This window comes from Zootoca vivipara, chromosome 1 (assembly GCF_963506605.1).
Source record: "Zootoca vivipara chromosome 1, rZooViv1.1, whole genome shotgun sequence".
NCBI classification, from domain to species: domain Eukaryota; kingdom Metazoa; phylum Chordata; class Lepidosauria; order Squamata; family Lacertidae; genus Zootoca; species Zootoca vivipara.
Window position 1 is genome coordinate 22,138,724 of NC_083276.1, and position 27,040 is coordinate 22,165,763.

Sequence of the window (27,040 nt, forward strand, 5' to 3'; positions counted from 1 at the left end):
ATAAACAATTATTTGACTTTTAGAAGACATCTGAAGGTATCCGAAGGCAGCCCTGTTAAGGGAAGTTTTTTATTGTTTGATGTTTTATCGTGTTTTTAACATTCTGTTGGGAACTGCCCAGATTGGCTAGGGAAACCCAGCCAGATGGGCAGGGTATATATATTCTGGTTCCGCCAGAAATGGCTTAGTCATGCTGGCCACATGACCCGGAAAAACTGTCTGCGGACAAACGCCAGCTCCCTCGGCCAGTAAAGCGAGATGAACATCGCAACCCGAGTCGTTCGCGACTGGACTTAACTGTCAGGGGTCCTTTACCTTTACCTCTCTCAGAATTGGGATCATCTGAAATAAGAAAACCAATCTAGAGAAAACATTCATCTTTATGATCGAAATCCTACCAAGGAATGACAACTTCTATTTAATCCAGGTTTCAATGTTTATTTTTTATTTCTTGCCAAGTTTTTATATAGTTATCCTGAAATAAATTTCGATTTTGGGGGGTAATCCAGATGCCCAAATATTTTGTTTTCTGGCAAATCTTCAGTCCCATAGCTGCTTCTATGTACAGTATGTCTTTTTCAGTTAAATAACGTACAGCAGAGATTCATTTCTCCAGTAGTGCTTACTTAGCAAAGTGTGTAGAGAGCCAGGACTATACAAACAGGAAGCAATTTCCCACTCAGTTTATATAGTCTTTAAGAGACTGAGAAATTAAAGTTTGCTATTGTATTAGGAAGATATGGCCCATCAGAATGCCCTAAGGCATAAATGGCCACTAGAATCAGTAATGACAAAGATTGAGGAAAATACACCTGAAGGTTTTTTACAGATGATTTCTTACCACCTCTAGGGTTAATTTAAATATATGGCTCTGTTAAGCCTTAAGTGCTGGAAAAGAACTGTACTGCTTTGAGTACTGCCACCATATGTGGTGGGATTGCCCAAAGATTTGATACGTTTAGGATAAAATGTTAGCGGATGTTGAGAGTTCTAACAACTAAAGCAAATATATTTCAGACCAATTATGAGGTATCTGTAAAACAGAGACAAAAATGGTCCTAAGCAAATCCATGGAGTCAAGCAAGAAAAAACCAGGATTGACAAGTTTATGGGAAGGAAGGTCATGCATAATAAAATAAAATAATGCATAGGGTTGGGCTGTAAGTCCCAATGATTTCAGTGGAACTTGCTTTTGAGCATTTGGGTGAGCAGGTAGAAGTGAGTTGCAGAGGTGATGCCCCAATTTCAATGGTCGGACTGGAGGGGCTCACCACCATTTGGGGCAGAGGCCTAGATGTTTGGTCTCTGTTCCTTGTTTCAGATCTCCCATTCCTTAAGAAGGTCCTCCTGGTAGCTTATCTGCTTAGATCCTCTGGTTTGGCGATGCTGTTTCTGAACGCCAGATTGGTCCATAATAAGACCGTGGGACTTCCTTACCTTGTTTCCCCAAACTGTACTTTCTGCAGGAGCTGTAACAAGGTTTGTCCCATTTCTACCCCACTAATGAGCTCAAGGAGGCACACATTGTTCTCTTTCTCCCCACATGGACCCTGAGGGAGGTCAGGCTGAGAGTCTGTGACTGTCCCAAGGTCACCCGCATCAGCTTCCTGGGCCTGAGGGGATTTGAACCCTGGCCTCTCGCAGGGCCTGATCCAATGCTCTAACTACTACACCACCATACCCTCCAACATTCCTTCAATGGACATAGGGACATCTGAAGGAAAAGCGGAACGTTCTGGGATCAAATTTGAAGCCAGGACAGCTTCCGCAAATCCGGGACTGTCCCTGGAAAACTGGGACACTTGGGAGGGTCTGCACCACACTTGCTTCATCCCCTGTTGTCACCCTTTCCCAACTGATTCCCAGGACTCTGGGGTTAAATCCCCTATATACCTACAGGCTCGCTCGCCCAATTCCCTTTGTCCTTTGGAAGCTTTTGGCATGAGTTCATGTTTAAACACAATAGGCCAGCCTAACGCTGTCGTCATGTTTGCAGAGACCACGAGCCCAGAAGAAAAACATCCTGCCGCTCCGATTCGAAGAGGGGAATCGAGCCCCCTCTCTGGGGGCTTTCGTGGGGCAGGATTGTTTCTGCGCTGAAAACCAAAGCCTGTAATTCCTCTCCAGTTTAATCAGCCTGCTCGCCTCCTCCTCCCAGCAGATTGTTGGGGACGCCTCCAAGTGTTGGAGACCAACCCAGGCGTGGCGCTTGGGACTGAAATCAGAGGCGCGTGAGGCCGCATTTTGCCTTTCCTTTTCGAGAAACCCGAAGGGGCAGCCGACGTCTCATCTGCTCGTAAAGAAGTAGAAGTAAAGACTAACTCGCTTCCAACGCGGCTTACATCCACAGAAGCGACAGCGCGCAGCGCGGACCCCGCACTGCTCAAGGGGGCCCGGATTTCCCTCGCGCGCATTTTGTTCTCGCGGCACAGTTGCTCACACCTTCCCAGCCCAATTAGCCCAGAGACATCTTCCATTGGCCAGTTCCAACCCTTTACCCCAGGCTCTCATTTGCAACCAGCGACGTCCATCAAAGTGGCTGGTTGTTTGTGTGTGTGTTTGCCCTCCCCCACTCCCCTTTCATCTTCAGTTGTAAGAGAGTTCCCGCTACAGGTAATAACTGTGCGGCGAGGAGGACTTTGTCTCTTGCCTGGAAAGAGGGAAAGGGCGAAGCTCTCTGAGCGCACAGGCAGAGCGTCTGGGACGCGCGTTCTGCTCTGCTTCCAGAAGAAAGAAAACTTTCGGAAGCTTTTCTTAAAAAGAGCTCCCTTTTCAGTTTGTTCCTTTCCCCACCCCCAGCCCGTCTTGTGCATCAGCAGCCACCACGAAAGAGGAGCCATTCGCTACGCCCGGAGGCTTCGGCAAGAGTGCGCCGTCGGTTGCTCAGCTCCCGCCGTCGTCCCCGCTCCTTTCCGCCGGAGCTGCGCCCTGTCCTGCCCATCAGCAGGTTGTTGGCGAGGACTCGGCTGCCTCGAGGAGGAGAAGGAGGCTGCCGCCGCTTTTGCAAGCAGGAGCGCCGCAGGAGGGCGACTGATCGCGACCCGTGTGTGCGCGTCCCTCCCCACCGCAGCCCAGGGGGAGGGGAGAGAGGAGATGAGCCTCGTATTGTTTCCCTCGTAAGCAAGTCCGCCCGGGCTATGGGCTCCTCGCCTTTGTTCCCCGCGTGAGCGCAACTAGCTCGAACCTTCGCTCCCGAGCCAAAGGCAAACTGAGGAGCCCGCCGCCTCCTCCTCTTCGGGGGGCAACATGGACGTGACCATTTCCGAGCTCATGGAGCTCTTTCTGCAGAGCCCCTTGGTGACCTGGGTGAGTTTTTGCAAAGACGCGGCCGCCGCGTTGCTGCTGCTGTTGTTGTTAGCAGTTGTTGCTGGGGCAGGGGGCGGGCTGTGCGCCTCTCTCGCGGAGGAAATCGCCTTTCCTCGTGGGGCACCTAGGAGAAGCCACCCAGGAAAGGGGGTCGATTTGGGTGGGGAGGGAGAGAGGTGCGACTTGGCGGGGCCCCTTGGGAAAACACGAACACGACAAGTGTGCTTACTGCCTTGCTTTTGTTGGCGCTGCTTTCCTCTCGGTTTCCGGAAGGAAATAAGTTGATGGAGTTTGAAGTGGGTGCCTTGTGCTCCCAAGTAATCCCTGCAGGATTTCTTTAAAAGAGAGAGAGAGAGGAGAAAGAGTGTTAGATTTACTTGCTACCTAACTTGTCGCAAAAGTTGGCTTTCCAAATTAAAAGTTTTTTTAAAAAAATTTCAAGCCATGGTATTGTGCGGTTGGAAATGGTCCATTCATTGTATTCTTTTTTAAAAAAGAGAGTTATCAGTGATCAGGCTCATTCATGTTCTGGGATAAAAGATTCCTTTCTCTTTTATGGGATGTGGCACCTTGCTCTCCGGTGTCAGAAACCCTAAAGGAAAGGGGGAGGGGATCCCTTAATCTTTTAAACTAGAAGCACTTGTGCATTGTGATTGAGGCTGCTTTAACCTTGATGCTGCCCAGATAAAGCTTCCCTACAAGAAGAGTAGTGGCATTCAAACCCCACCAGGAGATTCCCTTTTGAAAGCCATAATTGTCCATAGCTTCCTCTCGCTTGCACACTTCTGTTGTGCCCACATGCTGAAGTAGACACGTGCATGATTGTCACCAAGGGCTCGTGGTCTTCCTGTGGTTTACATGCTACTTCCTGTGCAGAAATCCTGCTTAGCACTGGAGGTTGAACCATGAAGGCAGGTGGGGCACTGCCCTGCGGACCTCAGTCTACCCATAACCAGCCCCACCCGCCGGCCTTCTTACTTACAACCAGTCTAAGGAGTGGCACTGCTTGCCAGCTTCCTCTTCCTTGATCTCAGCGCTGCCCCTTGCAGAACTCTGCAAGGAAGAGGATTGGGGGCAAAATTAGGAATGAGTTGGCCTTGCCTGTCATTGGTTCTGGCTCCAGCTCCTGTTGGTCTCCCTAAGCTCCCACCCCACAAGTTCCAATGGGCACCAGCCACCATTGCTACTTTGTTTGGGAATTCATGGCATTGTCTCTTTTCCAACACATAATCCTTCCTTCCTTGGAGCAGGAGTTTACAAAGGAAGGGGACATAGGATTTCACTTATACATACATTCTGGTGTCCCCCCCCCCCGGGACCTTTCATCCAGGGGAAGAGAAGTTTTTTGAGGTTGGACTTTGGAGCCAGTGCAGTTTTAAGGCAGAAACAGTCAGCAAAACCTTGCTTGGAATGGAAGGAGAGCTAGTTGAAGGAGAAATAATTGAAAAGGAAAGGTAGCATGTGCTCTTTCACCCCACTTGAAGCCTGATATGATCCATGTGTTTTAACTCTTCAGTTGAAATCAGCTGGACCAAAAAGCGCCTCACCTGAAACTGGATTGTGGCTGTGAGGTGTGGAAGGAAATGAAGAATGATCAATAATAATAATAATAATAATAATAATAATAATTTATTATTTATACCCCGCCCATCTGGCTGGGCTTCCCCTGCCACTCTGGGCGGCTTCCAACAAACATTAAAATACATCAAATATCACAGAGTAAAAACTTCCCTAAACAAGGCTGCCTTTAGGTATTTTCTAAATGTCAGGTAGTTGTTTATCTCTCTGACCTCTGAATGATCAAATGCACATCCCTTTGCCCTATGCGTGAGGATTTTCCCAGTCCTGATTGACTGATGCTGAATTTACACATGCAGTGATAGAACTGACTGCACTACTTCAGGCAGTATGGTAGGGACCAGCATTTTTCAATACTCCCCTGCATATACTCCCTGTACAGGGCCAAGCCACCTGTTAGCCAAGGTGTCTTAGGTGGCAGGTTTGGAGAGGCAGTGGATCAATTCCTCACCTGGCTCACCTACCTGCCTGCAGAGCTGCCCACCTCCATTTTGCTGAGCGGCTACAGACCTGGCATCTGTGGCCTGGACAACAGCAGTGTAGTGGCCATGCTCTGAAGGGTTCTCCTGGTCATGGGTCCTTTCTTAAGAGTGAGCCACTGTGGATGAGGCGGCTCTGACAGTAGAAGACAGTAGCATTTGGTGCTGCAAATAGTACATTGGTGGAGATAATCTCCAGGGCTGGCTCACTCTGAGTAAGGTTTCTTTGTTCCTCTGAATGATAGGTGAGCAAAATGCCCCCAAGGAGGTTTAGGCTTCAACCTTTTCCCCAAAGTTGTTACCTATTTGTGTGGAGGTGTTACACAGAGGAGGGCTCAAAAAAGCTCTCTCCTACCTGCTGTCAGACAGGTTGAAGTCCATTCTACCACATCAGCAGTCTACCATCTGATTTCTAGACCGGCCCCAACATCTCATGCCATCTGGCGTGCCATAATAAATTAATAGCAGCAAACAACGTGTACCAGGCCTGTAGAAGAGGGCAAACTTTTCTGGTCATGTTGTTCTTCTCTTTTTATTAATGTATATGTGTCAAGAAGATTAATTGGGGAATGGTAATTGGTTTAAGTAAGATATTGGAAGGAATCGAGACAATGCCAACTGCTATTGAAATGTATTTGTAGCAGAAATAATGTTAGTGGATCAAAGTTAAAGTTAGTGGATACTTTTCTCAGACATCTCTGCTAACAAAGATCATTTCCTAATAAAGCTTTTCTTTCTGGCAGGTGAAAACGTTTGGACCATTAGGGAACGATAATGAAGACAAGCTTGCCATGTATATGGACCTTGCGGATGGAGTCTTCCTGAACAAAATAATGTTGGAAGTGTGAGTAACAACTAAAGGGATGAGTGGGGAAATTATGCTTTTAGAACTGGTGGAATGAAAGCATTTGTAATGAAAGTCAATGCCATCGACTCAGCGTCCTAGTTTCGTGGGTGGCTGTTGCTGCCTCTTTCCTCCTGGGAAAATTAATCATGGTTCACCTTTGGCTTTTGATTGACTTGCTCTTCTGTGCTGTTGCTGAGGAATTTTCAGAGCCTGTGGTTCCATCACGCAATAGCAAAGTGCACACACCCTTGGGAAGCACATGGTTCCAAGTTCAAGTCCTGGCATCTCCAGTTAGAGCAGGGGTGAAGAGCCTGTGGTTGCCCAGATGGCTTTGAAGTGCAGTTCCCACCATTGCTGACTATGGGTCAAACTGTCTGGGGCTGATGGGAGTTGGTGTGCAACAGTATCTGGCGGGCTGCATGTTCCCCACTGTTGAGTTAAAGGCTCTTGGGACCAGGTATGGGAAATATACCTGAGACCTTAGAGAACAGCTGCCAGTTGATGCACTAGATTAGGCATAGGCAACCTTGACTCTCCAGATGTTTTGGAACTACAACTCCCATAATCCCTAGCTAACAGGGCCAGTGGTCAGGGATCATGGGAGTTGTAGTTCCAAAACATCTGGAGAGCCAAGGTTGCCTATGCCTGCACTAGATGCTAGATGCGAAAGTTCATAATGCCAAAGAGATGCTTAGATGCCGGGAATGGGGAGAGGTTGGCTTTTAAAAAAGGGGAAAAGGTCATGGCTTTTTATTCAATTTATCCATTAATTCAATTTAGACAGAGAGAACCTTTTCTTTTTTAAACATGAAGCTTTAATGTTCTGAATGCAGGGTGTGATGTATCAGCCCAAATCAGACAACTTTAGTAACCTATTGTTCATAAAGGTTTTGCAATCATAAAATCCTTTAGAAGTTAACCTAAAATGGTAATGGAGAGAGGGAGGAAACTGGTGCCTGGGGAAATATTAATTTGTGCATAAGTATCTTTTCTTTCTTTCCGTCTCTGAGCTCAGTTAAGCCTAATTTTGACCACATCCCTTCCTGTTACGAATTCTGTAACATGATGAAACAACCTGTTTCATCTGAGCTTTGTGCTTGGTTTGAAACACAGCCGCGTTTCAGAAGAGTTTAATCTCATCAGAATGTATGGACTTGTGATCTTCTTGCCTTGCAGAAAGGTGTAATGTTGTCTTCACTCTCTTAATTCAGTTATCACCAAGCGTCATGTCAGTGTAAACGTTCACAGGTTCGCAGGTCTCCAGAAATACAAAGTTAGTCAGATGTAAAACATGTTTTTAGAGCGGTGACTGTCAGAGCACCTCAGCAGAGCTGGTTTTGCTTTGTAGTGGAGATTTTCCAGGGCCAGTGTTGGCAGTGTGCCCAGTTGTGCCTCAGGATCAATGAAATTAAAACCTTACTCCCAAAGGGTTGCATCTGTTTAACAAGAAACCAGAACTGTGGCTTTTGTGCACACCCAGCCTAACCTTGCTGCAAAGGTGGTCACAGCTACTGCCTATGACTTTTGCCTTTCATGTCGAGACATTTAGATTCTGCACAGCAGTTACTGCTTTGCCTGTAAATCAGAGGAAGCCTTTTCTCCTATGCCTCCCTCCAACTCCTAAATTGTTTTTTATTGCTTCACTGAAAGGAATGAATCTGAGTTTCCAGTGTGGACTCATCAGTTTTTCAGGCCTGCTGTAAAACTGTCTTTTAAAGTGTTTGGCTCAATACCTTTTAGTGCTTACTGATTTCAGATTTGACAGCATATTTTTTGATTGACTGAGATAATGTGGGTTATTTTGGCATGTGAACACTCCCTTTGCTTCCTGCTTTGAGCATCAGTGCAGTAAGGTGCCAATCCCCTTCTGTTAAATAGCCTGAATGCTTCTGGGTTTTTCTTGCCAATTTTATGTGAAATTACATCTGCAATTGGACACTGCATTTCATTGGTGAAATGCATTACCTAGGTGCCATCTTTCGCTGATTGCAGCTCACTTCAGGATGCAGCCAGACTGTGTTTGCAGAAACTAGAAACAGAGAAGGCAGTATTATTATTTCTGCTATTGCTGATTTACCTAAGAGCTGAAGTGAATGGGTCTTGGTTGGAAATAGATGCAAATACTGCCTCATGCATTTTTATTTTTATTTTAATCATTGTTTCCCTATCTCTAAAAAGGGAGTGACACAAATATTATCTTGTTCATTCGTTCAAGGCTGAGTGGTGGAAATGGATTCTCATTTCACCATTGTGGGTGGAATAGAACTAAAAGCAACCTTTTTTTGTACCATTTGCTGAGTTCTGCATTTGCACATATACTTTTAACTGATCCAACGCCAATCTAATTTTTTTTTATAAAAAAAAATATTATTATCAAATATCCAAGATTGGAGTGTGTGTGTGTGTGTGTGTCATTTTCTTCTTTTAAGTGCAATAATCTTATCCTCACTTTCCTGAAAGGAAGCCTTGTTGAATTCAGTGGGGCTCACTTCTGAGTACACATGTATAAGATTGTGCTGCATTTGTTTCATGTAGGATGCAATGTCGTACTATTACACATTTAAAAGAAGCTTAGTAGGTACGTTGTGAGGCATGCATAACTCTACTAAATTTCGTTCTTGGAGAGTGTGTGTGTATCAGAACTGCAGCTTGGTGGTGAGACACTTCCCTGAAGATGCTGTGTGTCTGACTGATGGACCTCTTTTGGTGTAGAACACACAGCTTTAAAAGATTAACTAATCCATTGGGATAGAGAATGCAAGGATGGCTAATCAAATGAGTTTCTTGTGTATGCTCCAGGGACTGATTAAACTTCAGTAGCTCTCATGACCTTAAAAGGCTTTGGATAGACTTTTTTCCCTCTCTCTCTCCATAATGCCATTGCTAATTTAAATTACTGCTATGAAGTGTGCACATACTCTCTACCCACGCCTTGCAAGTTGAGACATACTTGAATATCTTTATCTCGTAAAGCATTTTTAGAGAACTATTTTTAGATCTTATACGTCGAATGAATGGGTTGGTAGAAGGGAGATGGGGATCTACTAATGTAGATTTCTGTGTGATTTTCCGTAGATTGCAGGGCCGTCCCTGGAGGCAGGCAGCTGCCCCCTCCAGTCAAGTAAGTAAATAAAAATACTTAACTAACTGACCAATAGTGTCACAGATAACTTGGTTCTGCTCCCCCAATAAATTCTGGCTATGCTCATGTGCAGAGCTCAGGACAAATCTTATAGTAGTATGGAGCTTTCCATTACTTTCCTTTCCCCTCTGCCTCTGCTGTGCTTCACCTCTTTATGTTGGTGATGGTGGCAGACTCTGGGAGAAATAGTGGCAGCTACTCTCTCTAAGGTCGGCGGTTCGAATCCCGCAACGGGGTGAGCTCCTGTTGCTCGGTCCCAGCTCCTGCCAACCTAGCAGTTCGAAAGCACATCAAAATGCAAGTAGATAAATAGGAACCGCTATAGCGGGAAGGTAAACGGCATTTCCATGTGCTGCTCTGGTTTGCCAGAAGCGGCTTTGTCATGCTGGCCACATGACCTGGAAGCTGTACACTGGCTCCCTCGACCAATAATGCGAGATGAGCGCGCAACCCCAGAGTCGGTCACGACTGGACCTAATGGTCAGGGGTCCCTTTACCTTTTACTCTCTCTAAGACCACTTATAAAATCTGAAGGTCGAATCGAGTCCCAGGAGCTACTATGACTGGGTAAGGGTGGCTGGAAGGAGACAGATGTTCTGATATGGGGGAAGTTATTCTTTCCCCTGAGAAACCAGGATTCATATGAAAGCAATTGAATCACCAGCAGATTCGTTTATTTTAATTAAGTTTATTGGCACAAACACATACAGATTGAACACAATAAAAATGATGGCTAAAGCGAATAAATATAAATGTGAGAGAAGAAAAACAAAACGCAGATACAGAGGAGGGTAAAAACAACAACAACACAAGAAACTACTGAAAATAAAGTGCAGCGTTCAATTGTTGCCTAGGAGAAGAAAAGGTGGGTCAATTGAGTTCTCAATAAAACCTCTCCACATACTTGTCTGTAGAGCAGGGGGTTTAGTGGGCTGTCCAACTGAGTTAGCACAGGAGAGAAACTTACCAGCAAATTCGGAACAACAAAAATAAAGTTACTCTTCACACAATGGATTGTTACAAAGTGTGCTGCTGGGCCAGCCGCTTGGATGGCTTTGAAAGGGTTCAGATAAAGTAATGGGAGGTTGGTATAGCCAGTGACTGCTGTTCATAAGCACAGAAAGTACTTCCTCTGAACAAAGAGACAAGGGTGGCCGCGTGGCATCCTAGCCTTGGCTTTGGTTAGAGGGTGTACCGTTGTCATCACTTATCCCTGTTCTATGGGGTCTGCATGGCTATTTCTGTCCTAATCAGAAACATGTTTTGCTCATGCCAGAGAACAGATATTAAGCAAAATTCCCAAATGGCGTTGTCATCTCTTGAAAAAACATTTGCATGGTCACTCCACCCAGTGAATGGAATTTGACATTTGTACGTGCTAGGAGAAGGGGAGTGCAACAACCGCTGTGAACACCTGATACAGTCTCCTCTGCTTTTAAATGGAGGGCTAGATAACTTGGGTCTCCAGCTGGTTTTGGACTGCCAATTCCCATCATCCCTGAGTACTGGTCTTGCTAGCTAGGGATAGTGGGAGTTGTAGTTCAAAAACAGCTGGAGAACTCAAGTTTGGCAGACACCAGGTTAGAACAATGTTGTTGGACTCTGCAACTCCCAACACACCTGTTGGCTATGCTAGCAAGGGATGATGGGAGCTGGAGTTCAACAGCCTCTGGAGGACCACAGTTGATTTAAAGTATTCTGGACATCTTGCTGGGAGAAAACAAGGTGTAGCTCTCTCTCCACCATTGTCTGCTTTGTGCGCTTTCCTGAGGTACTTGTATGGATGGTGTTTGGAGAGAGTGCCGTAGACCTTTGGTCTGGCAAAGCAGTTCATCCATCTTCATATTATGGTCTTGCCGTGCATAGTCATCCAACTGAGACCAAGGTGAAGGACAGCAGGCAAATTGATGCCTGTAAGACAATCTTCTTCTATCCCTCCTGTGTTTCATAGGCATGTCTGTTTTGCCAGTATCTGCACTTAATATTTTATTAACCGCTTCCCAGGTGGCAAGCTGGAGAACCATACCTTAGCTATTGTTCCAGGGGCAGGGGTTTGTTATACAAGGAGAGTTCAACAAGTTATATTGCTTGTCTTTCATTGTTCCCTGTATCATAGCCTCCTTACTGATCTCACTGGGCCAGTAAAATATTTGTGAACCCAAAACTAATGATAAGATGGTCAGTTCTCAGTGAACACTACTGAAAATTACCAGAAGACTCTTAAAGCACGGACAGCCATTCTTGCATTCCTTCCTCACCATTCCCTGTGTAAGTTTCATATGGCAGAGTGGCCATGGAAACACTTTCAAGTAGTTTCACATAACAACTGTTGTGTGCTGAGTTCTTTTGTTCCTAGCTAGAGAAAGCAATAACCATGTACGCCCCACATAACAAGGACAGCTGTAGAGAAATGACTAAACTGTATGGGCTCTAAATAGTGCTGAAACCAGGATGTGGTGAAATCGGCAGCTGCCCATCACCGGAAGATAGGTGCATTGGTCTGCCACACATGCTTTCAGCTGCTCATCATGAGTGCCATGTTGCAAGCCAGATCTTGAACACAGGAGCAGGTCAGGAAACTATTGTCCAAGTTAGGGCAGCAGCTGAGACACTCTCACAAACTGAGTGCATAATACTGGCCAAATTATTTTGGGAACAGAGACAGAAAATCCCACTGTGGGAAATCTATCTGGCAAGGGGGGGGGGAATAAGGCATTAATAAATTGAAATCCATTTCCTGCCCTTTATTTATAAATATTTATATCTTCTTCTTCTTTGGCGATTCGTAGCTGAGTAAGATTGTCTTCCATAAACATGGCATGATGCTGGTTTATAGCAGTATTTTTTATTGATGGCCAAAATCAGATTGCCCCCTCCCCCTTTGCCTAATGCAGGCATAGGCAACCTTGGCTCTCCAGATGTTTTTGGAACTACAACTCCCATGATCCCTAGCTAACAGGGCCAGTGGTCAGGGATCATGGGAGTTGTAGTTCCAAAACATCTGGAGAGCCAAGGTTGCCTATGTCTGGCCTAATGGCTCAAAGCATTCACTTTTGTGCTTGGCACAATATGGCTTAGCTGTTGTTAAGTCCCCATAAATGTGCAATAAAATGCTTAATAAACTCACCTGTCCCCAGAATAATAAATAACTAAATAAAAATGGGTGCAATAATAAGCTAATAAGAACTTGAAAATATTGAAACAGGTATCTGTGATAAATGCTCTGGAATTTCTGACGCAATAGGTTCGACTGGTGGGCGCTTCCCCATGAATGGAATTGTGCTCATGAGATGCTACTGCCAGCAGAAGTGGGGAGCTGGCTTTCACTGATATCACCTTCCCCCTTAGTCCCTTGAAAATCTGTTCTAAAGCATTTGGAGGACTGTTCAACACAGCTTGAAAGGTGGTTCGAGGTACTGTGCAGGGGAAAGGGAGGACCAACAAATAAATGCTACCAAATGCTGGATCCCAGTTCCTTCTGCAAATGGAAGGAGCCATTTTGTTCACAAATGGTTGGCTGGAATCTCAGACACAGGCCTTTTGAACTGTTCCCTGGGGAACCTGGAGGTTCATTGGAAGCTTCTCAGCAGGGTTCCTCACCATAAAGATAAGAAAGAGTGGACAGCTCTGCCCACCACACCTGCTGTTTCCCCGCTGGCTTGTGCAGCCGTTGCAGAGTGTTTGTTTTGTTTTAGAACCCGCTCTCAGCTCATCTACGAGGCATTGATGTTGAGAGAACTGGTTTTTCTACTGCCTACCTCTACTGAGCGTGTCTCCTATTTATATTATTTATATAATATAATACCCTGCATCTCAAACACAACTGTTTTTGAGGCGAGCAAAATGCTCCCTGGAATTCTTTCTTAATGTATCGGAGTTTCTTTGCAGGTGAGTCAATGAGGAAAAGGTTCCCTGAAATAGGGAATAGCATTTTCCGGCTTTTGAAAGCCTACCCAAGCTCTTTGAACAAAAACAATTTCCGCGCCTATTTGGCATTTCAGTTAATCTTGGCATTTTTAGCATAAAGGTTAGACATGAGCTTGTTTTTCCATCATGTTCTTTCCAGTACACTACACTACACTGTGGTTATAATTGCAAGCAATAGAAAACTGGCCTTCGGAAGTCGTTTATCTTTCATGGCTGTAGTACAAGCAGTGGCAGGTGCCAAATATCCTAAATCACTGTGTTTTCTTTTACTTTTTGTTGACTCAGGACAGTGAGCTAAAAGGTGCTGGCTCTGTTGAATAGCCAGAAGAGCCTGTAGATATGAATATAAAACAATGTATAAATGTGAACAAATCTGTGAAAACTCTGCTTGTACAGTTCCCCACCCCCAACTTAGAAATATTTATTATAGGCATTTGCAACCTGCTCTTTATCCAAAGCTCCCCAGCCAGAGAAGCTCCCATGCCCCAAATTTATTATATAAACAAAGACAAGTACAACCCACAGTCCCTTTCAACTCCCAGAAATCCAAAAGTGAACCTGGAACGGACAGGATTCTAACTCAGACAGGCTTCTAGATTAGGCCATGTTTGATGCTGAGAGCTCAGTTGGCAGGCTGTCTGAGAGTTAAATGATTGAGTTGATACATTCTAAAATTAAAGGAAAGGTGAACAAAAAGAAGTTTGGGCCCACAGGGCACATGGCTGTGATGTGAATTTGCCAAATTGTTGTGTTCACATGCTATGGCTCCTGGTGCAATTGCTTTCCTTTTGTTTTTAAAACTTACAGTACTCGTCTCCCATATATCAGTTTCCAAACTTTCTTCCCTACAAACCACCTAATGGGTTTCCCACCTGTTGGAGCAAATTGTAATGTCTTTTCACTTCACCCCTGGCTTTAGACGTGATTGGGGGGAACCCACATTTGAAGATAATGGTCTTCTGCTGTTGTGTAGTTTGGGCATTCCCCGTGTCTGGCATCATCACGGGCAGGGAAGAGATTTTATTTATTTATTTATTTTCAGTTTAAAATTTTATAATCACATATGCAACATACAACATAAAAACAAGATTCCAAAGAATCTCCTGGACTTCACTCCTCCCCTTTCGTGGGTCCTATTGCTAGTCATTTCCTCCTGCATCTTTTATAATAATACAAATCTTTTACACCTCCGTTATGTCCAAAATTCACACTTAAACTACAAGTATTCCAATCTTGCTAATGATTTTAGCTGTTCACAATGGTTTTTAAGATACCGCATTTTTCCATATATAAGACGCCCCCATGTATAGGGGGGCTATTTTGGGGGACTCGGATGTAAGAAAATGGGGGTTAGATGTATCCATGTATAAGAGGCTCCCTAATTTTTGACCTTATTTTTAGGTGAAAAAACCTAGTCTTATGCACAGGAAAATACAGTAATTTATAAATTTTCCCCATCCCTTATTGGAATTTTGGTCTTCCTGATTCCTGATACTTCCGGCCATTTCTGCATAAACCATCAACTTTCGCCCCCACCTCAAAGTAGCCCTTTACTCCCCTGCCAGTGAATGGCTGGCAGGGGAGTAAAACCTACACTGTGGGTGGAAGCAAATCTTGCCCATCACCCCTGGAAATGGGGAAGCCAACCTGCCCCCGACAGAGTAGATCATAGAATCATAGAGTTCAAAGAGACCACAAGGGTCATCCAGTCCAACCCCCTGCCGAGCAGGAAACGCCATCAAAGCATTCTTGACATATGCCTGTCAAGCCTCTGCTTAAAGACCTCCAGAGAAGGAGACTCCACCACACTCCTTGGTAGCAAATTCCACTGCCGAACAGCTCTTACTGTCAGGAAGTTCTTCCTACTGTTTAGGTGGAATCTTCTTTCATTGGGGAGTAAACACTGCTCCTTCTCCTTTCCCCCTTTCAGACATTTCTAATGTAGGAGGAGTGTGTTGGTTTTTCCTAAGCTTTCCCAGTTTGGTGGGCTATTGGTAGTGAGGAAAACATTTATCCTCTCTCAGGCCCTGCAGGCCCGTGTTTGGTTTGGGGGAAGATGAGTGCCTCAGGTTTGGAAAGGAGACCTTGTGCCCCTTGTGATCCGTGGCAACTGCTTTTCCCTCCTCCTCCTCCCCATCCCCATTCAACCTTGATGGTTCACAAGTGAATGAAGCCAAAGTACAGTGGTACCTCAGTTTAAGTACACAGTTGGTTCCAGAAGTCTGTACTTAACCTGAAGCGAACTTTCCCATTGAAAGAAAATTTCGCTAGACTAAAATTTCGCTTAACGAAAGGATTTTCTGATCGGAGGTTGCCTCGCTATACAACGAGGTTTTCTATAGCCACCGCTTCGTCTTGCCCTTTCTCTTCCTTCCTCTCCCCCTGCCGCCGACAGAAAGGACAAATCCCGGGGTTCGGACAAGCGCTGCAAGCGCTTCCCCGAACCCTGGGATCTGTGCAGGCTCAGCAGCAGGGGGAGAGGAATGATTTCATTCCTCTCCCCCTGCCGCCGACAGCTTCGTCCGATCCCCGCTGTGTTGGGCGGGGTGAGGAGAAAGTGGAGTCCGCTTCTCCCTCCCCCCGACCGACAGAGCCGGCATTTGGTGGCAACGGTGCCTTCTCGGCGGAGGCAAGCGGGCGGGCTAGGTGTCCCTCCGGTCGCCTTCGCCAAGAAAGCCGGGCGCCTTCTCGGCGAAGGCAAGCGGGCGGGCTAGGTGTCCCCCGCTTGCCTTTGCCGAGAAAGCCAGGCGCCTTCTCGGCGAAGGCAAGCGGGCGGGCTGTCTTCATCTTGGGCACTGGCTTGGTGGCGGTGGGGGAAAGGCGCAGGATCGTTCCTTTGCCTTTACCCCACCCCGCCCGACAGAGCCGGATCCGATGAAGCTCTGCTTTGTCCGATCTGGCTCTGTTGTTGGCGGCAGCGGCGCTTGCTCTCTTGGCTCGGGGAAGGCAGGCAGGCAAGAGAGCAAGAGCCTGCCTGCCTTCCCCGAGCCAAGAGAGCAAGCGCCGCCGCCGCCAGTCCCCCGGAGCCCATAGGACATTAATTGACTTTTAATGCGTTCCTATGGGAAACGGTGCCTCGCTAGACAAATTTTCCGAAGGACGAATTGAGTCCTGGAACGAATTAATTTCGTCTAGCGAGGCACCACTGTAATGGAAAGTGGATTAATCCGTTTCAGACGGGTCTGCGGAGTACTTAAACTGAAAGTACTCAAACCAAAACGTACTTAAACCGAGGTATGGCTGTACTATACAAACCAAAGTGAAAGGGGAAGTGGTGCTGATGAAATGCTGTGCTGCAGTGTCTTAATTCTGCTGCTCCGAGGCCAAACCTTGCCTTTTGTGATGGAGCCAGTTTAACAGTCGCAGGTCTTGACAACCTAGAACCAAAAGCCTTTGGGTTCTAATCTTTCCCAGACATCTTTGAAAGCCTCGAGCTCTTGATTTTTGCCATTGCCTATTTTATTTTAAATATATTATTCACCAGATCTCTGATGAATTGGATTGAGCTCCTTGTAACGAGAGCTTTCCTTGTTTGTGAGCAGCTCAGCTGGGCCTCTTGTGCCCTGTCTTCATGCTGGGGCAAGGGGCAGATTCCACCAGTTGGCAGACCAGTCCTGGTGGCTGCACCAGCAGTTTCCTCTCAGTCATGGAAATTGCCTCTGAGGAAGGCTGGGACTGTGTGAGGATGGGGAATTTGTTTAAAAACCAGCTATGAATTTAAAATTTCAGCCTTGTGCACCTTATTTGATAGACTTGGTGAGTAGCTTGGGGTAAAAAACTAACCAAGTGTAAATTGATCACATTGTTACAACAGCTCTTACGCAATTGAGGTTTAAATACCGTGAAACAATCTGTTTAAGGTAAAAAAGACTTCCTTAATTGAGAAATACTCAGGGTCAGGCTGCCAAAGTGCCTGCCTCTGAGAAATACTTCATTTGTCTGTTTATTATATAACCGCTACTGCTGTTTAATTTTTGCACATAATACATATAGCAAGCTAGGTGCTTTTCAAATAAGACAGTTTCTGACCAGTCTATGCATACAGCAGAAAGAATATTGAGGGGGTTGACTTGTATCTGGAAGCCGCCCAGAGTGACTGGGGTATAAATAATAACATCATTATCATCATCACCATTATCCCTTCAGTCTGTAGATGAGCGAGTCACTTTTTTATTCTGCCTGTTAAGTGGGGAAACAAGTACAATGGTGATATGTTATAGCTGGCTCTTTCTTTCTTTCTTTCTTTCTTTCTTTCTTTCTTTCTTTCTTTCTTTCTTTCTTTCTTTCGCTTGCTTTAAATTAATAACAAACTGCAGTTCTTTACTTAGTAGAACATAAAAAAATGAAAGACAAACAGACAAAATCAGTGATGATTGAATGGGCTAAAGATATGGGGCACAACATTATGATGGCAGATTGGGAGAGGTTGTGGAAGAAGGGGATTAAGTTTACAGCATGTAATGTATTAAATGAAAATTTAATGAAAATGATGTATAGATGGTATTTAACACCTGTTAAGTTGGCTAAAATGTATCATAATAATAAGTGCTGGAAGTGTAAAGAAGAAGAAGGATTCTTCTACCACATGTGGTGGACATGCCCCAAAGTAAAAAACTTCTGGGAAAAGATTTATAATGAGTTGAAGAAAGTGTTGAAAAACCAGAAGCTTTTTTTACTTGGAATAATAGGGGAAGAAATTCCCAAAAAGGATGTTACTTTCTTTATGTATGCTACGACAGTAGCGAGAATATTAATTGCAAAATACTGGAAGAAACAAGAACTACCAACTATAGAAGAATGGCAGATGAAGATGATGGACTTTATGGAACTCGCTGAACTGATGGGGAGACTCCAAGACCAGACAGAGGAGACGGTGGAAGAAGTTTAAAGTTTATTTAGGGAAACATTGTGGTGTATACAAATTTGAGTTTATATGGGGGGGGATTCTTATTAGGCATTAGGGATGGAAGTAGATGAATTTAATATAGTTGTTTTGTTGTAAAGATATAGAGATAGTTTTGGAAAATGTTTAAAAGAATGATTAGGAAACTGCTAAAGAAGATTTGAAAAGGAAATCAGTTAGGGGGGACTTGGGGAAGTTCCTGAAACAATGGTTTGAAGAGTTAGAAGAAAATTAAAATGATTATAGGTATTGTTATTGTGCGTTTTTTCTTTTATTGTGGTATGTTTTCTTTTTTCTTTTTATGTATATTTTTATAGTGTTTGTATTTTTCTCTGTTTTTTTGTCTGATTGTATAAAATCAATAAAAATTATTATTAAAAATAAATAAGTAAATAAATAGCCTTCCTATTTGCATCCTGAAGTAATACTGTACTGTTTACAGCAGCGTTTCTCAACCGCTGTTCCGTGGCACACTAGTGTGCCGCGAGACGCTGGCTGGCGTGCGGCGACGAGAAGGGCGGTTCGCATTGTCACGTGCCTGGCGGCCGCCAATAACCAACGCTAACCCGCCAGAAAGCAATATTTCTCCTCCTCTTTCCCAAAGCTCAATGCAAACGAGCCTGGCGGCCGCCAATACAAAACACTGGCCCGCCGGACGGCTTGTGAAGCCTTATTACAGGAGATTGCAACCAACACAGCAATTGGCAAGTGTTTCTTACAGTCATAATTATAGTCAATATAGGGCGGCACAGAGTTAATTTTTTTAACTTTTTTAATGGTGGTGTGCCTCGTGATTTTTTTCACGGAACAAGTGTGCCGTGGCCCAAAAAAGGTTGAGAAACACTGGTTTACAGTACAACAGTACAGCACTGTATAGTCTACTTTCTTACCCCATTACCTTGGGAAAGGTAAAGGTAAAGGGACCCCTCACTATTAGGTCCAGTCGTGACCGACTCTGGGGTTGCTCGCTCATCTCGCATTACAGTGGTGCCTCGCTAGACGAAATTAATTCGTTCCACGGGTCTTTTCTTATAGCAAAAAATTCGTCTAGCGAATCCCATAGGAATGCAGTGAATTATTTTTTTTTGCCCATAGGAACACATTAATTGAATTTCAATGCATTCCTATGGGAAACCGCGATTCGCTAGACGAATTTTTCGTAAAATGCATTCGTCTAGCGAGGCAAGCTCCACTCGAAAAATCCTTTCGTTAAGCAGAAATTTCGTTAAGCAGGGCATTCGTTAAGCGAGGCACCACTGTATTGGCATACAGCTTCCGGGCCATGTGGCCAACATGACTAAGCCGCTTCTGGCAAACCAGAGCAGCACACGTGGAAAGCCTTTTCCCTTCCCGCTGGAGCAGTACCTATTTATCTACTTGCACTTCATGCTTTCGAACTGCTAGGTTGGCAGGAGCTGGAACCGAGCAATGGGAGCTCACTCCATTGCAGGATTCGAACCGCCGAACTTCTGATTGGCAAGCTCTAGGCTCTGTGGTTTAACCCACAGCGCCACCCGCGTCTCAATCACCTTGGGAAGCATGGTATAAAAGTCATTATACATGTTATACGTAGAATGAGATGTTCGTATTTTGGACCACGAAATTTAATTCTGCAAGTAGTATTAATTTTGGAATGTCATATGTTCTATATGACTCCCTATATGTAGTGAAACTAGCATAATATTCTCTCTCTCTCTCTCTCTCTCTCTCTCTCTCTCTCTCTCTCTGTGTGTGTGTGTGTGTGTGTGTGTGTGTGTAAAGGCTAGGTTAACCCTTTTAGCCTGCAAGCATAGTTCTCCAGCCATCTATTTTGAAATCTCAACCTTGCACCTTCAGCCCAAAATAGACCACTTCTGAATCCTAGCACCTCATTCTTTCTAACTTGTGGAATGACCTTGTGATTAGGAAGGTCAAAGAGGTTACGGAATTTACAATGGGTAAATTTTGAGAAGGAGCAAATAAAGGGCAATTGAGGGACATAGCAAAGATACTGCTTAAACAACAAAGTAATTACTGAATTCCTTTGGATTTCCTAAAATCCCAGTCTTCCTCTTTCAGAGATCCGAGACCCACAAACCAGCGTGTCAACAAGCATGTCAACAATGATGTCAACCTACGGATTCAAAACCTCACCATCTTGGTCAGAAACATCAAGACCTATTATCAGGTATATCTTATGTACTTTTTGTGCCTGGTATGCTAAAGAGACACTTGCCACAGGAAATAAAAGAGGAAGTGGTTTGTGATGAAATGTTTTCAGTTAGTGCTCTGATCCTTGCAGCAAATCAGGTGTGGGTACATTTAAACGGGAAGAGTATTTTAGCTCTACATGACCACAAATTCCCAGTATTGGGTAGTTTGTGTAAATTGTTGGACAATAGACCTTGCTGCGAACTTGTTGAAACAAGCTACCTTCAAACTATGTTTTTTAATGTGCATTGCCAATTTCCCAGAAACCCTTGACCTTAGTAGGCTTGCCAAACTATTCCATAGTTCAACATCCATCATTGATCAATAAGTAGTAATTTCCTCTGATGTTCTTCCTCATCAATTTACTCTTCTGTGACTTGCATCCAGTTTGAAATGCATGCAAAATGTATACGTGGTCAGGACAAAAAATCCATTAATAGGAACCATGTATGGCCATATGAAGGATTTTTGTTTGTGTACCTGGACTATTGGTCTGCTTGAGTAATACACTTAAAAAGAATGTCACACCATAGCTCACATTTTAAGAGGACTTCCAATTTCTGTTCTGCAATAATACTTTGACACAATGGTTATCAGACATACCAACCTCGGCCCCCTGAATATTTGTTTTAAGGGAGCTAGCCCCCCCTTCAAATTAAGGCAGCCTGAGAGTGTCACAGTTCCAGTGGCCAGCTCCTCCAGAGCCCTCGGCTGCCTCCTGTCGTGTGCAGTTTATCACATGGGCATGACACAAACTGGGCCCTCTCAGTTTTGGGGGCAACCTCGCACCTCTGATGAATATCATCCAAAAACTTTATGGAAACCAAGTCTAAAATAGAATATACAGTAGTATTTTTCTCTAGATGAATGTGACCATCAAATATTAAGTGTCTCATGGTGATTACTATTCTGTACCACCATATCATAAATAGTCAGGCCAGTGTACAATGAAAAGACATGACAGTTAAAACCAATGCAAATACATTTCAAAGTGTCTACCAAAAAAGGGAAAAAAGCTAAATTAATAGGTTAAAGATGTAGGTGGAAGAATTCAGTATCGTAGTTAACGCTGCACAGCAAAATGACTGAATAAATTATTTTTAAAGTCAGGAAGGCAATCAAACCTGCAAACAGTGGGATTTTCAAAAACAAAATCTGTGGTATCTGTGATATGTTGGAAGGGTTAACTTCTGAGTCTCCTCAGCTATAATGCTTGAATGTGCCATCAATGCAATAATTAGAGCAGCTTCCCTTGTGAAGTGCTCCCATTGTGTAGTGTCTGGGAACCAGCTTTCATTGTTCACCCTCAGTTTGCATATGTTGCAAATGTTCCCATAGAACAGCAGAGGTTGATCAGTCCATGCTTCTCTTGGAGATTCCCTGTTGTCTATAAATTAATTCTGACTACTCAGTTGCGTACTGCTAGAAAGGTCAGGCATGTTTCATTGTTTCTAATGAATTAGGAAAACACACAAGCAGATGTGTGGGTTGCATGCTTTGTAGTCCTCAAGATACGTAGAAAAACACGAGTTTACCTGTGGGGCTTTTGTGTGTGTGCCGATGTCCAATTTCATCATGCAGTAGATGAGCTACTTTGCTACAGAAGAGCACGTGGTTCCGTCAGGATGGCTATTTTTTCAATCCAGATTACAGTGAAGGTAACATACTTTACATATGTCAATGTTTCTGTCCAATGCAGAAGCTTTGACTTTCACTCCAAGGTCATTATAGAACCTGGCATGTAGAAATCATGCCTGAGAAGTATTAAAAGAAATAATAACACCATATAGAGGTGCCCTAAGATTTCGCCAGTTAATCACTGGCCATCCTGCTATTACATTCCTGCTTTTCAGACAGATTGTTCTCTAAAACACACAGAGTCAGAGGGCTTGGAAGTTGGTGTAGCAAAGAGAAATAACTCAAAATCAGGCAGCTTACCCGTTCCAGCATCTTACCAGTTCCAGGCTGCTGAATGTATTTTTATACCCTCATAAATCTAGCTGCTATTATTGTAATGTGAATAGTAAAAATCTGCATTTCATAATGTAGGAAGGCTGGTAGCAAGACAGAGTGTGTTTTTGTTTCTTTTTATCCTGTGTCTCCAAATGTCTAATTACGTGGCTTCTTTGTCTTGCTGCTGCTTTTGTCCCTGGAATAGGTTGTGTTCTTCTTCTTCTTCTTCTTGTTGTTGTTTTTAAAGTAGAGCAGCTTTTGAAAAACTCCCATGTGGGTTTAGGAAGACCCAGAAAATGCTTCACATTTCGTAACCAATTTTCTGCCGTATGTAAAACGAGTTGTGCCGTCTGATAGCTATCAGAGTAATTTCTCAGAGTAACCCCCTCTCTGCCCTTTTCGTTTTTAAATAAAAGCTTTGGGTGAGCTACATTTTAAGCAGTATCTCCTAATAGCAGGAGGTAAGCTGGGTTAGCAAGGGAAAATGTGATTGATTTAAATTGCAGCCTGGAAACAGGGGGGAAGGTTCCTGAGAAACAATAGGAGTGAGATTTGCCGCTTCCGCAAGGGAAGTGTGAACTTCAGAATGCCACATTTTTAATTATGGTTTTCCTTTGTCCAGTTCTTTGCTAAACAGCTATATCTTTGTAGGATTGTGTCTTGGGATAAACAAACGTGGCATGCTTAACTTTGTTATTCTTTGGCAGGTGAAATTGCATAGTAGTCACTTTTTTAAAATCCCCCGTTATATTCTAATCCTTCAGCTTGGGCTTCTTAAGAGAGCAGGACCAGTAAACCTTTGATCCACCCCCATCTGCCTGAAAATCAGATATGAATACATTCCATAATGTATGTGTTTTGACATTTCCTGTGTTTTGCTTTTTTGGTTCTGAAAGAGAGCACAGCCTTGAAGCCACACTGCCAATTAAAGCATGTTTGGCTCTGTCCCTGGCCTCTGAAGTATTTATGGCTGTAGCAAAATTCTGATCTGAAAATCCATGTAGGGAACCCTGACGACATTTTTGTCACACTTTGGGTGGTAGCGTTTATTATTTGTGCAAGAACTGCAGCACTCACAACAGTGCCTCCGTTTGTTTATTTGCAAGGTCTCTTGCCCACCCTTCACTATAAGGGCTTGGGGCAGGTTAGAAAGCAAAATAATGTATGATGATAAAAGCAAATAAAACATTTGCAATTATGAAACAAACAGACCCATTCCAGATGGAAGAGAACAGCATAAATTCAGCAAAAGAGGATGGTCCCACAGGAAAAAAAACACCCAACCCACTGTCAAAGGCCAAGTGAAACACAGGCAATTGCATGATATTGCAAGCCATGTTGAGGGTTAAGTAAGACAACTGTGGGCCGCCGGCCAAAAAAAAAAAAAAGTAAGACAACTGTGGCCTTCCAACAAAATGTTGTAGTGTAAAGTGTTCATGTTTAGCGCATAGCTGCCAAGTCTCCCGCCAAAAAATGCGGCATCAGCAGCGGCGCGGCACCGGAAGTCGCTTCTATGCATGTCCGGACATGCGTAGAAGCGACTTCCGGTGCCGCGCTACCCATGTACGGGCACTTGCCCCCAAATTGGTGCCCTCCAGTGGTTCGAGCAGGGAGGTTGTATGAGTGCTCACTGGAAGGACAGATCCTGAAGCTGAGGCTCCAAGAAGAGAAGACTCCCTGGAAAAGACCCTGATGTTGGGAAAGATTGAGGGCACAAGGAGAAGGGGATGACAGAGGACGAGATGGTTGGACAGTGTTCTCGAAGCTACCAACATGAGTCTGACCAAACTGTGGGAGACAGTGGAAGACAGGAGTGCCTGGCGTGCTCTGGTCCATGGGGTCACGAAGAGTCGGACATGACTATACGACTAAACAACAATGAGATCTAAATGGAACCTCAGTTAGTATATCTGGCTGCTGAGTTTTTGGGCCAACTGAACTTTCAGAGTCGTCTTCAACAGCCTCACATAGAGAGTACTGCAATAATGCAGTCCGGAAGTTTCCAGAGTAATGGAGTACAGTGGCCAAGTCATTTCTGTCCAAAAGGAGCCACAGGTGGCAAACCAGGCATAGCTAGAAAAAAATGCACTCCTAGCCACTGAGGTCACCTGAGCATGCATTGACAGTGTGGAATTTAAGACCACACTACAAGGAGTGGACCTGCCCCTTCCAGGTGCAACCACACCTCTTGGATGTGAGGACACCAAACACCTCTGTCTTTTCCAGATTCAGCTTCAATTTGCCTGTATAGTCATACCTCGTGTTGCGTCTGCTGCGGGTTGCGTGTTTTCGTGTTACGAACGCAGCGGACCTGGAAGTGTTTACTTCCTGGTTTCGCCACGCGCACATGCACAGAAGCACACTATCGCGCTTCCGCGCATGCGCAGAAGCGCCACTTGGGTTGCAGACTTTTCGGGGTGCGAATGGCACCCTGGAACAGATTGGGTCTGCAACCCGAGATACCACTGTACTCAGAAGGATAAGGGAGACAAGGAAGTAATATCTTCTCATAGTGGCATTTAAGGCTATAGTCCTATGCTCACCGATCTGGGAATAAGTCATTGAGCTAATATACAGCCCCTTTTGGTTGACGAGCCTAGGATTGAACTTTAAATTTAACCAGGTGTTGCCCTAGATCTGACTGAGGTGTCTGGATGGTACCAGACACCTCAGTCAGCAGGGTACACCTATCTGGGGAGATGGTGTTTTGGAGTTGGTGCAGCCTTGGTGTAGACACTTGCTTTTATTGGCATGTTTGGTGTTTTTTTTAAAAACCCAGCACAGATACTGACTTTCGGGTTTTAAGCCATTTCACTTCTATCGCACTTTAATCTGGCTAATATGAATTTATTCAACAGACTGATATACCTTCTGTGGAGCTGTCACTGTCAGAATCACTGAACACGAGGTATCAGTCTAATTGCAGCAAAGCATAGGAACGAGACAATCAGCCAGCCATCGTTGAAGCTAATGTGTGCTAATGCATAAGAGATTGGCATGGTGGCATCTGGGGCTGGGTAACGTCTGCAGTTAACCAAGAGACATGCAGCTTCGAGACAATTTTGACATTCATTGGGTTAAAGGGAGGGAAAGGTCACTCGGGGTTAATGCTTGGCTTATTTGGAACAGCTGTGTTGTGCTAAGGCTTAAAGGGCTATGTTCCTCTGGGAACTTGGAAGAATCCATAGCTAGAAAATGGAAGCAGGTGGATCTCCTTTAGGAATCCATTGGCTTATGGAAGCACAACATACTCAGCGTATTTCGGATTCAACACCTCATAAAAGGACCATAAATGTTTACAATTGCTTGACCCAGCGGAAAGTTGTTCCTCTTTGTACTGCAGCATCGCTGAGTGTTGGGTGTTCCCCTCTTGCAGAGCTACAAATCCCAGAGTTCCCTGGGAAGAGAGATTGACTGCTAAGCCACTCTTGAGAACTGGAGCTCTGTGAGAGAAAGAGGTGTCTCCTAAGAACTCTCAGCACCTTTAACAAACTACACTTCCTGGGGTTCTTGCGGGGAAGCCATGACTGTTTAAAGTGGTACGATACTGTACTGGTTTAAGTGTGCAGTACAGTGGTACCTCTACTTACGAATGTTTCTACTTACGAATGGGGCTCCGTCCGCCATCTTGGATGTGGTTTAGATAGGATTTTTTCTACTTACAAATTTTTAGATAGGGTTTCTTCTACTTACGATTTTTTTTCTCCCAATGCATTCCTATGGGATTTGACTTGCAATTTTTTTCGACTTACAAATGTGTGTTCGGAACGCATTAAATTCATAAGTAGAGGTACCACTGTATAGTGCAAATGGGGCCTGTTTTCCTGCTCCTCTGCTTCCAATTCCAAGGCTGCCATCTCCTCTTGAGCTGGAAGAAAATTATTTTTGGCCAGAGAGTTCCCATATTCTTTTTGATAATGAAATAATATTTGACATGCATTGATTACCATATAGAAAAGCAACACACTATATTCTAGAGATGCACTTTATACCTGCAATGCAAGCATGCATCTGGGCTGGGCTTTCACTGTAACATTATTGGAAATGCAAGCAAACTGCTCTCTTAACAGTCACCGTCTCTCTTGGTACATACAGTGGACCTGCCACTTACATAATTGCACCTTTAGGTCTGTGGCCAAAAAGTAAACAAATAAATGAAGAGCGGTGGAAACTTGCCAGAGAAATACTTTTTGAGCCCTCCGTTATGCTTACCAGGCTCTCCCAGGGCGAGCCCAGTAAGCAAGGCAGAGGGCTCAAAAAAGCAAGCCTCAGTAAGCAGGGCAGAGTCCAATAGCTTTTGGAAGGCCACATGTTCCCCATTTCTGATTTGGAGGATTTGAGGCTTCTGATAAATTCCAAAGCCCATCCTGCTTTGCAAATACACTCCCAGAATTCACTCAATTTCCCATAGGCATGGCAAATTTCAACATGTACTTCACTTGTGTTATGTTGCAAAGTTAGCAGTGCATCCTGAGGAGCAGCCCTAACCTACACACAGAGCACCCGGCGTTTTGTCGTTTCTGGGTTCATTCCTGTTATCCAGAAGCCTGATCATGTGAGCTGTTCTTCAGTATGTTAAGCTGACAACAAAGCAACTCGAGTGCTAAGCATTGTTGCTGAATCCTTTGCATAATTGATCATTTATGTACTGTACTAAATTCTTGTACTGAGTACTAATTGTTTTTTTTTTTGCCATTGCCATTTGCTTTGGCTCT

At 44.4% G+C, this 27,040-nt stretch overlaps 1 protein-coding gene across 2 annotated transcripts in view; it reads left to right on the top strand.

Annotated features, from left to right (window-relative positions):
- The first annotated feature begins 2,562 nt into the window (after positions 1-2,562).
- Positions 2,563-27,040, top strand: part of CCDC88C (coiled-coil domain containing 88C) — a 105,348-nt gene continuing 80,870 nt past the window's right edge. Inside the window, exons 1-3 of one of the 2 annotated variants that reach the window (XM_060272263.1) lie at positions 2,563-3,306; positions 6,107-6,207; positions 20,241-20,349. In XM_060272263.1, the coding sequence (XP_060128246.1) occupies positions 3,247-3,306; positions 6,107-6,207; positions 20,241-20,349 (270 nt within the window). In that variant the 5' untranslated portion in view covers positions 2,563-3,246. The remainder of the gene's footprint in view (positions 3,307-6,106; positions 6,208-20,240; positions 20,350-27,040) is intronic. The other variant, XM_060272269.1, reaches the window with a different exon arrangement.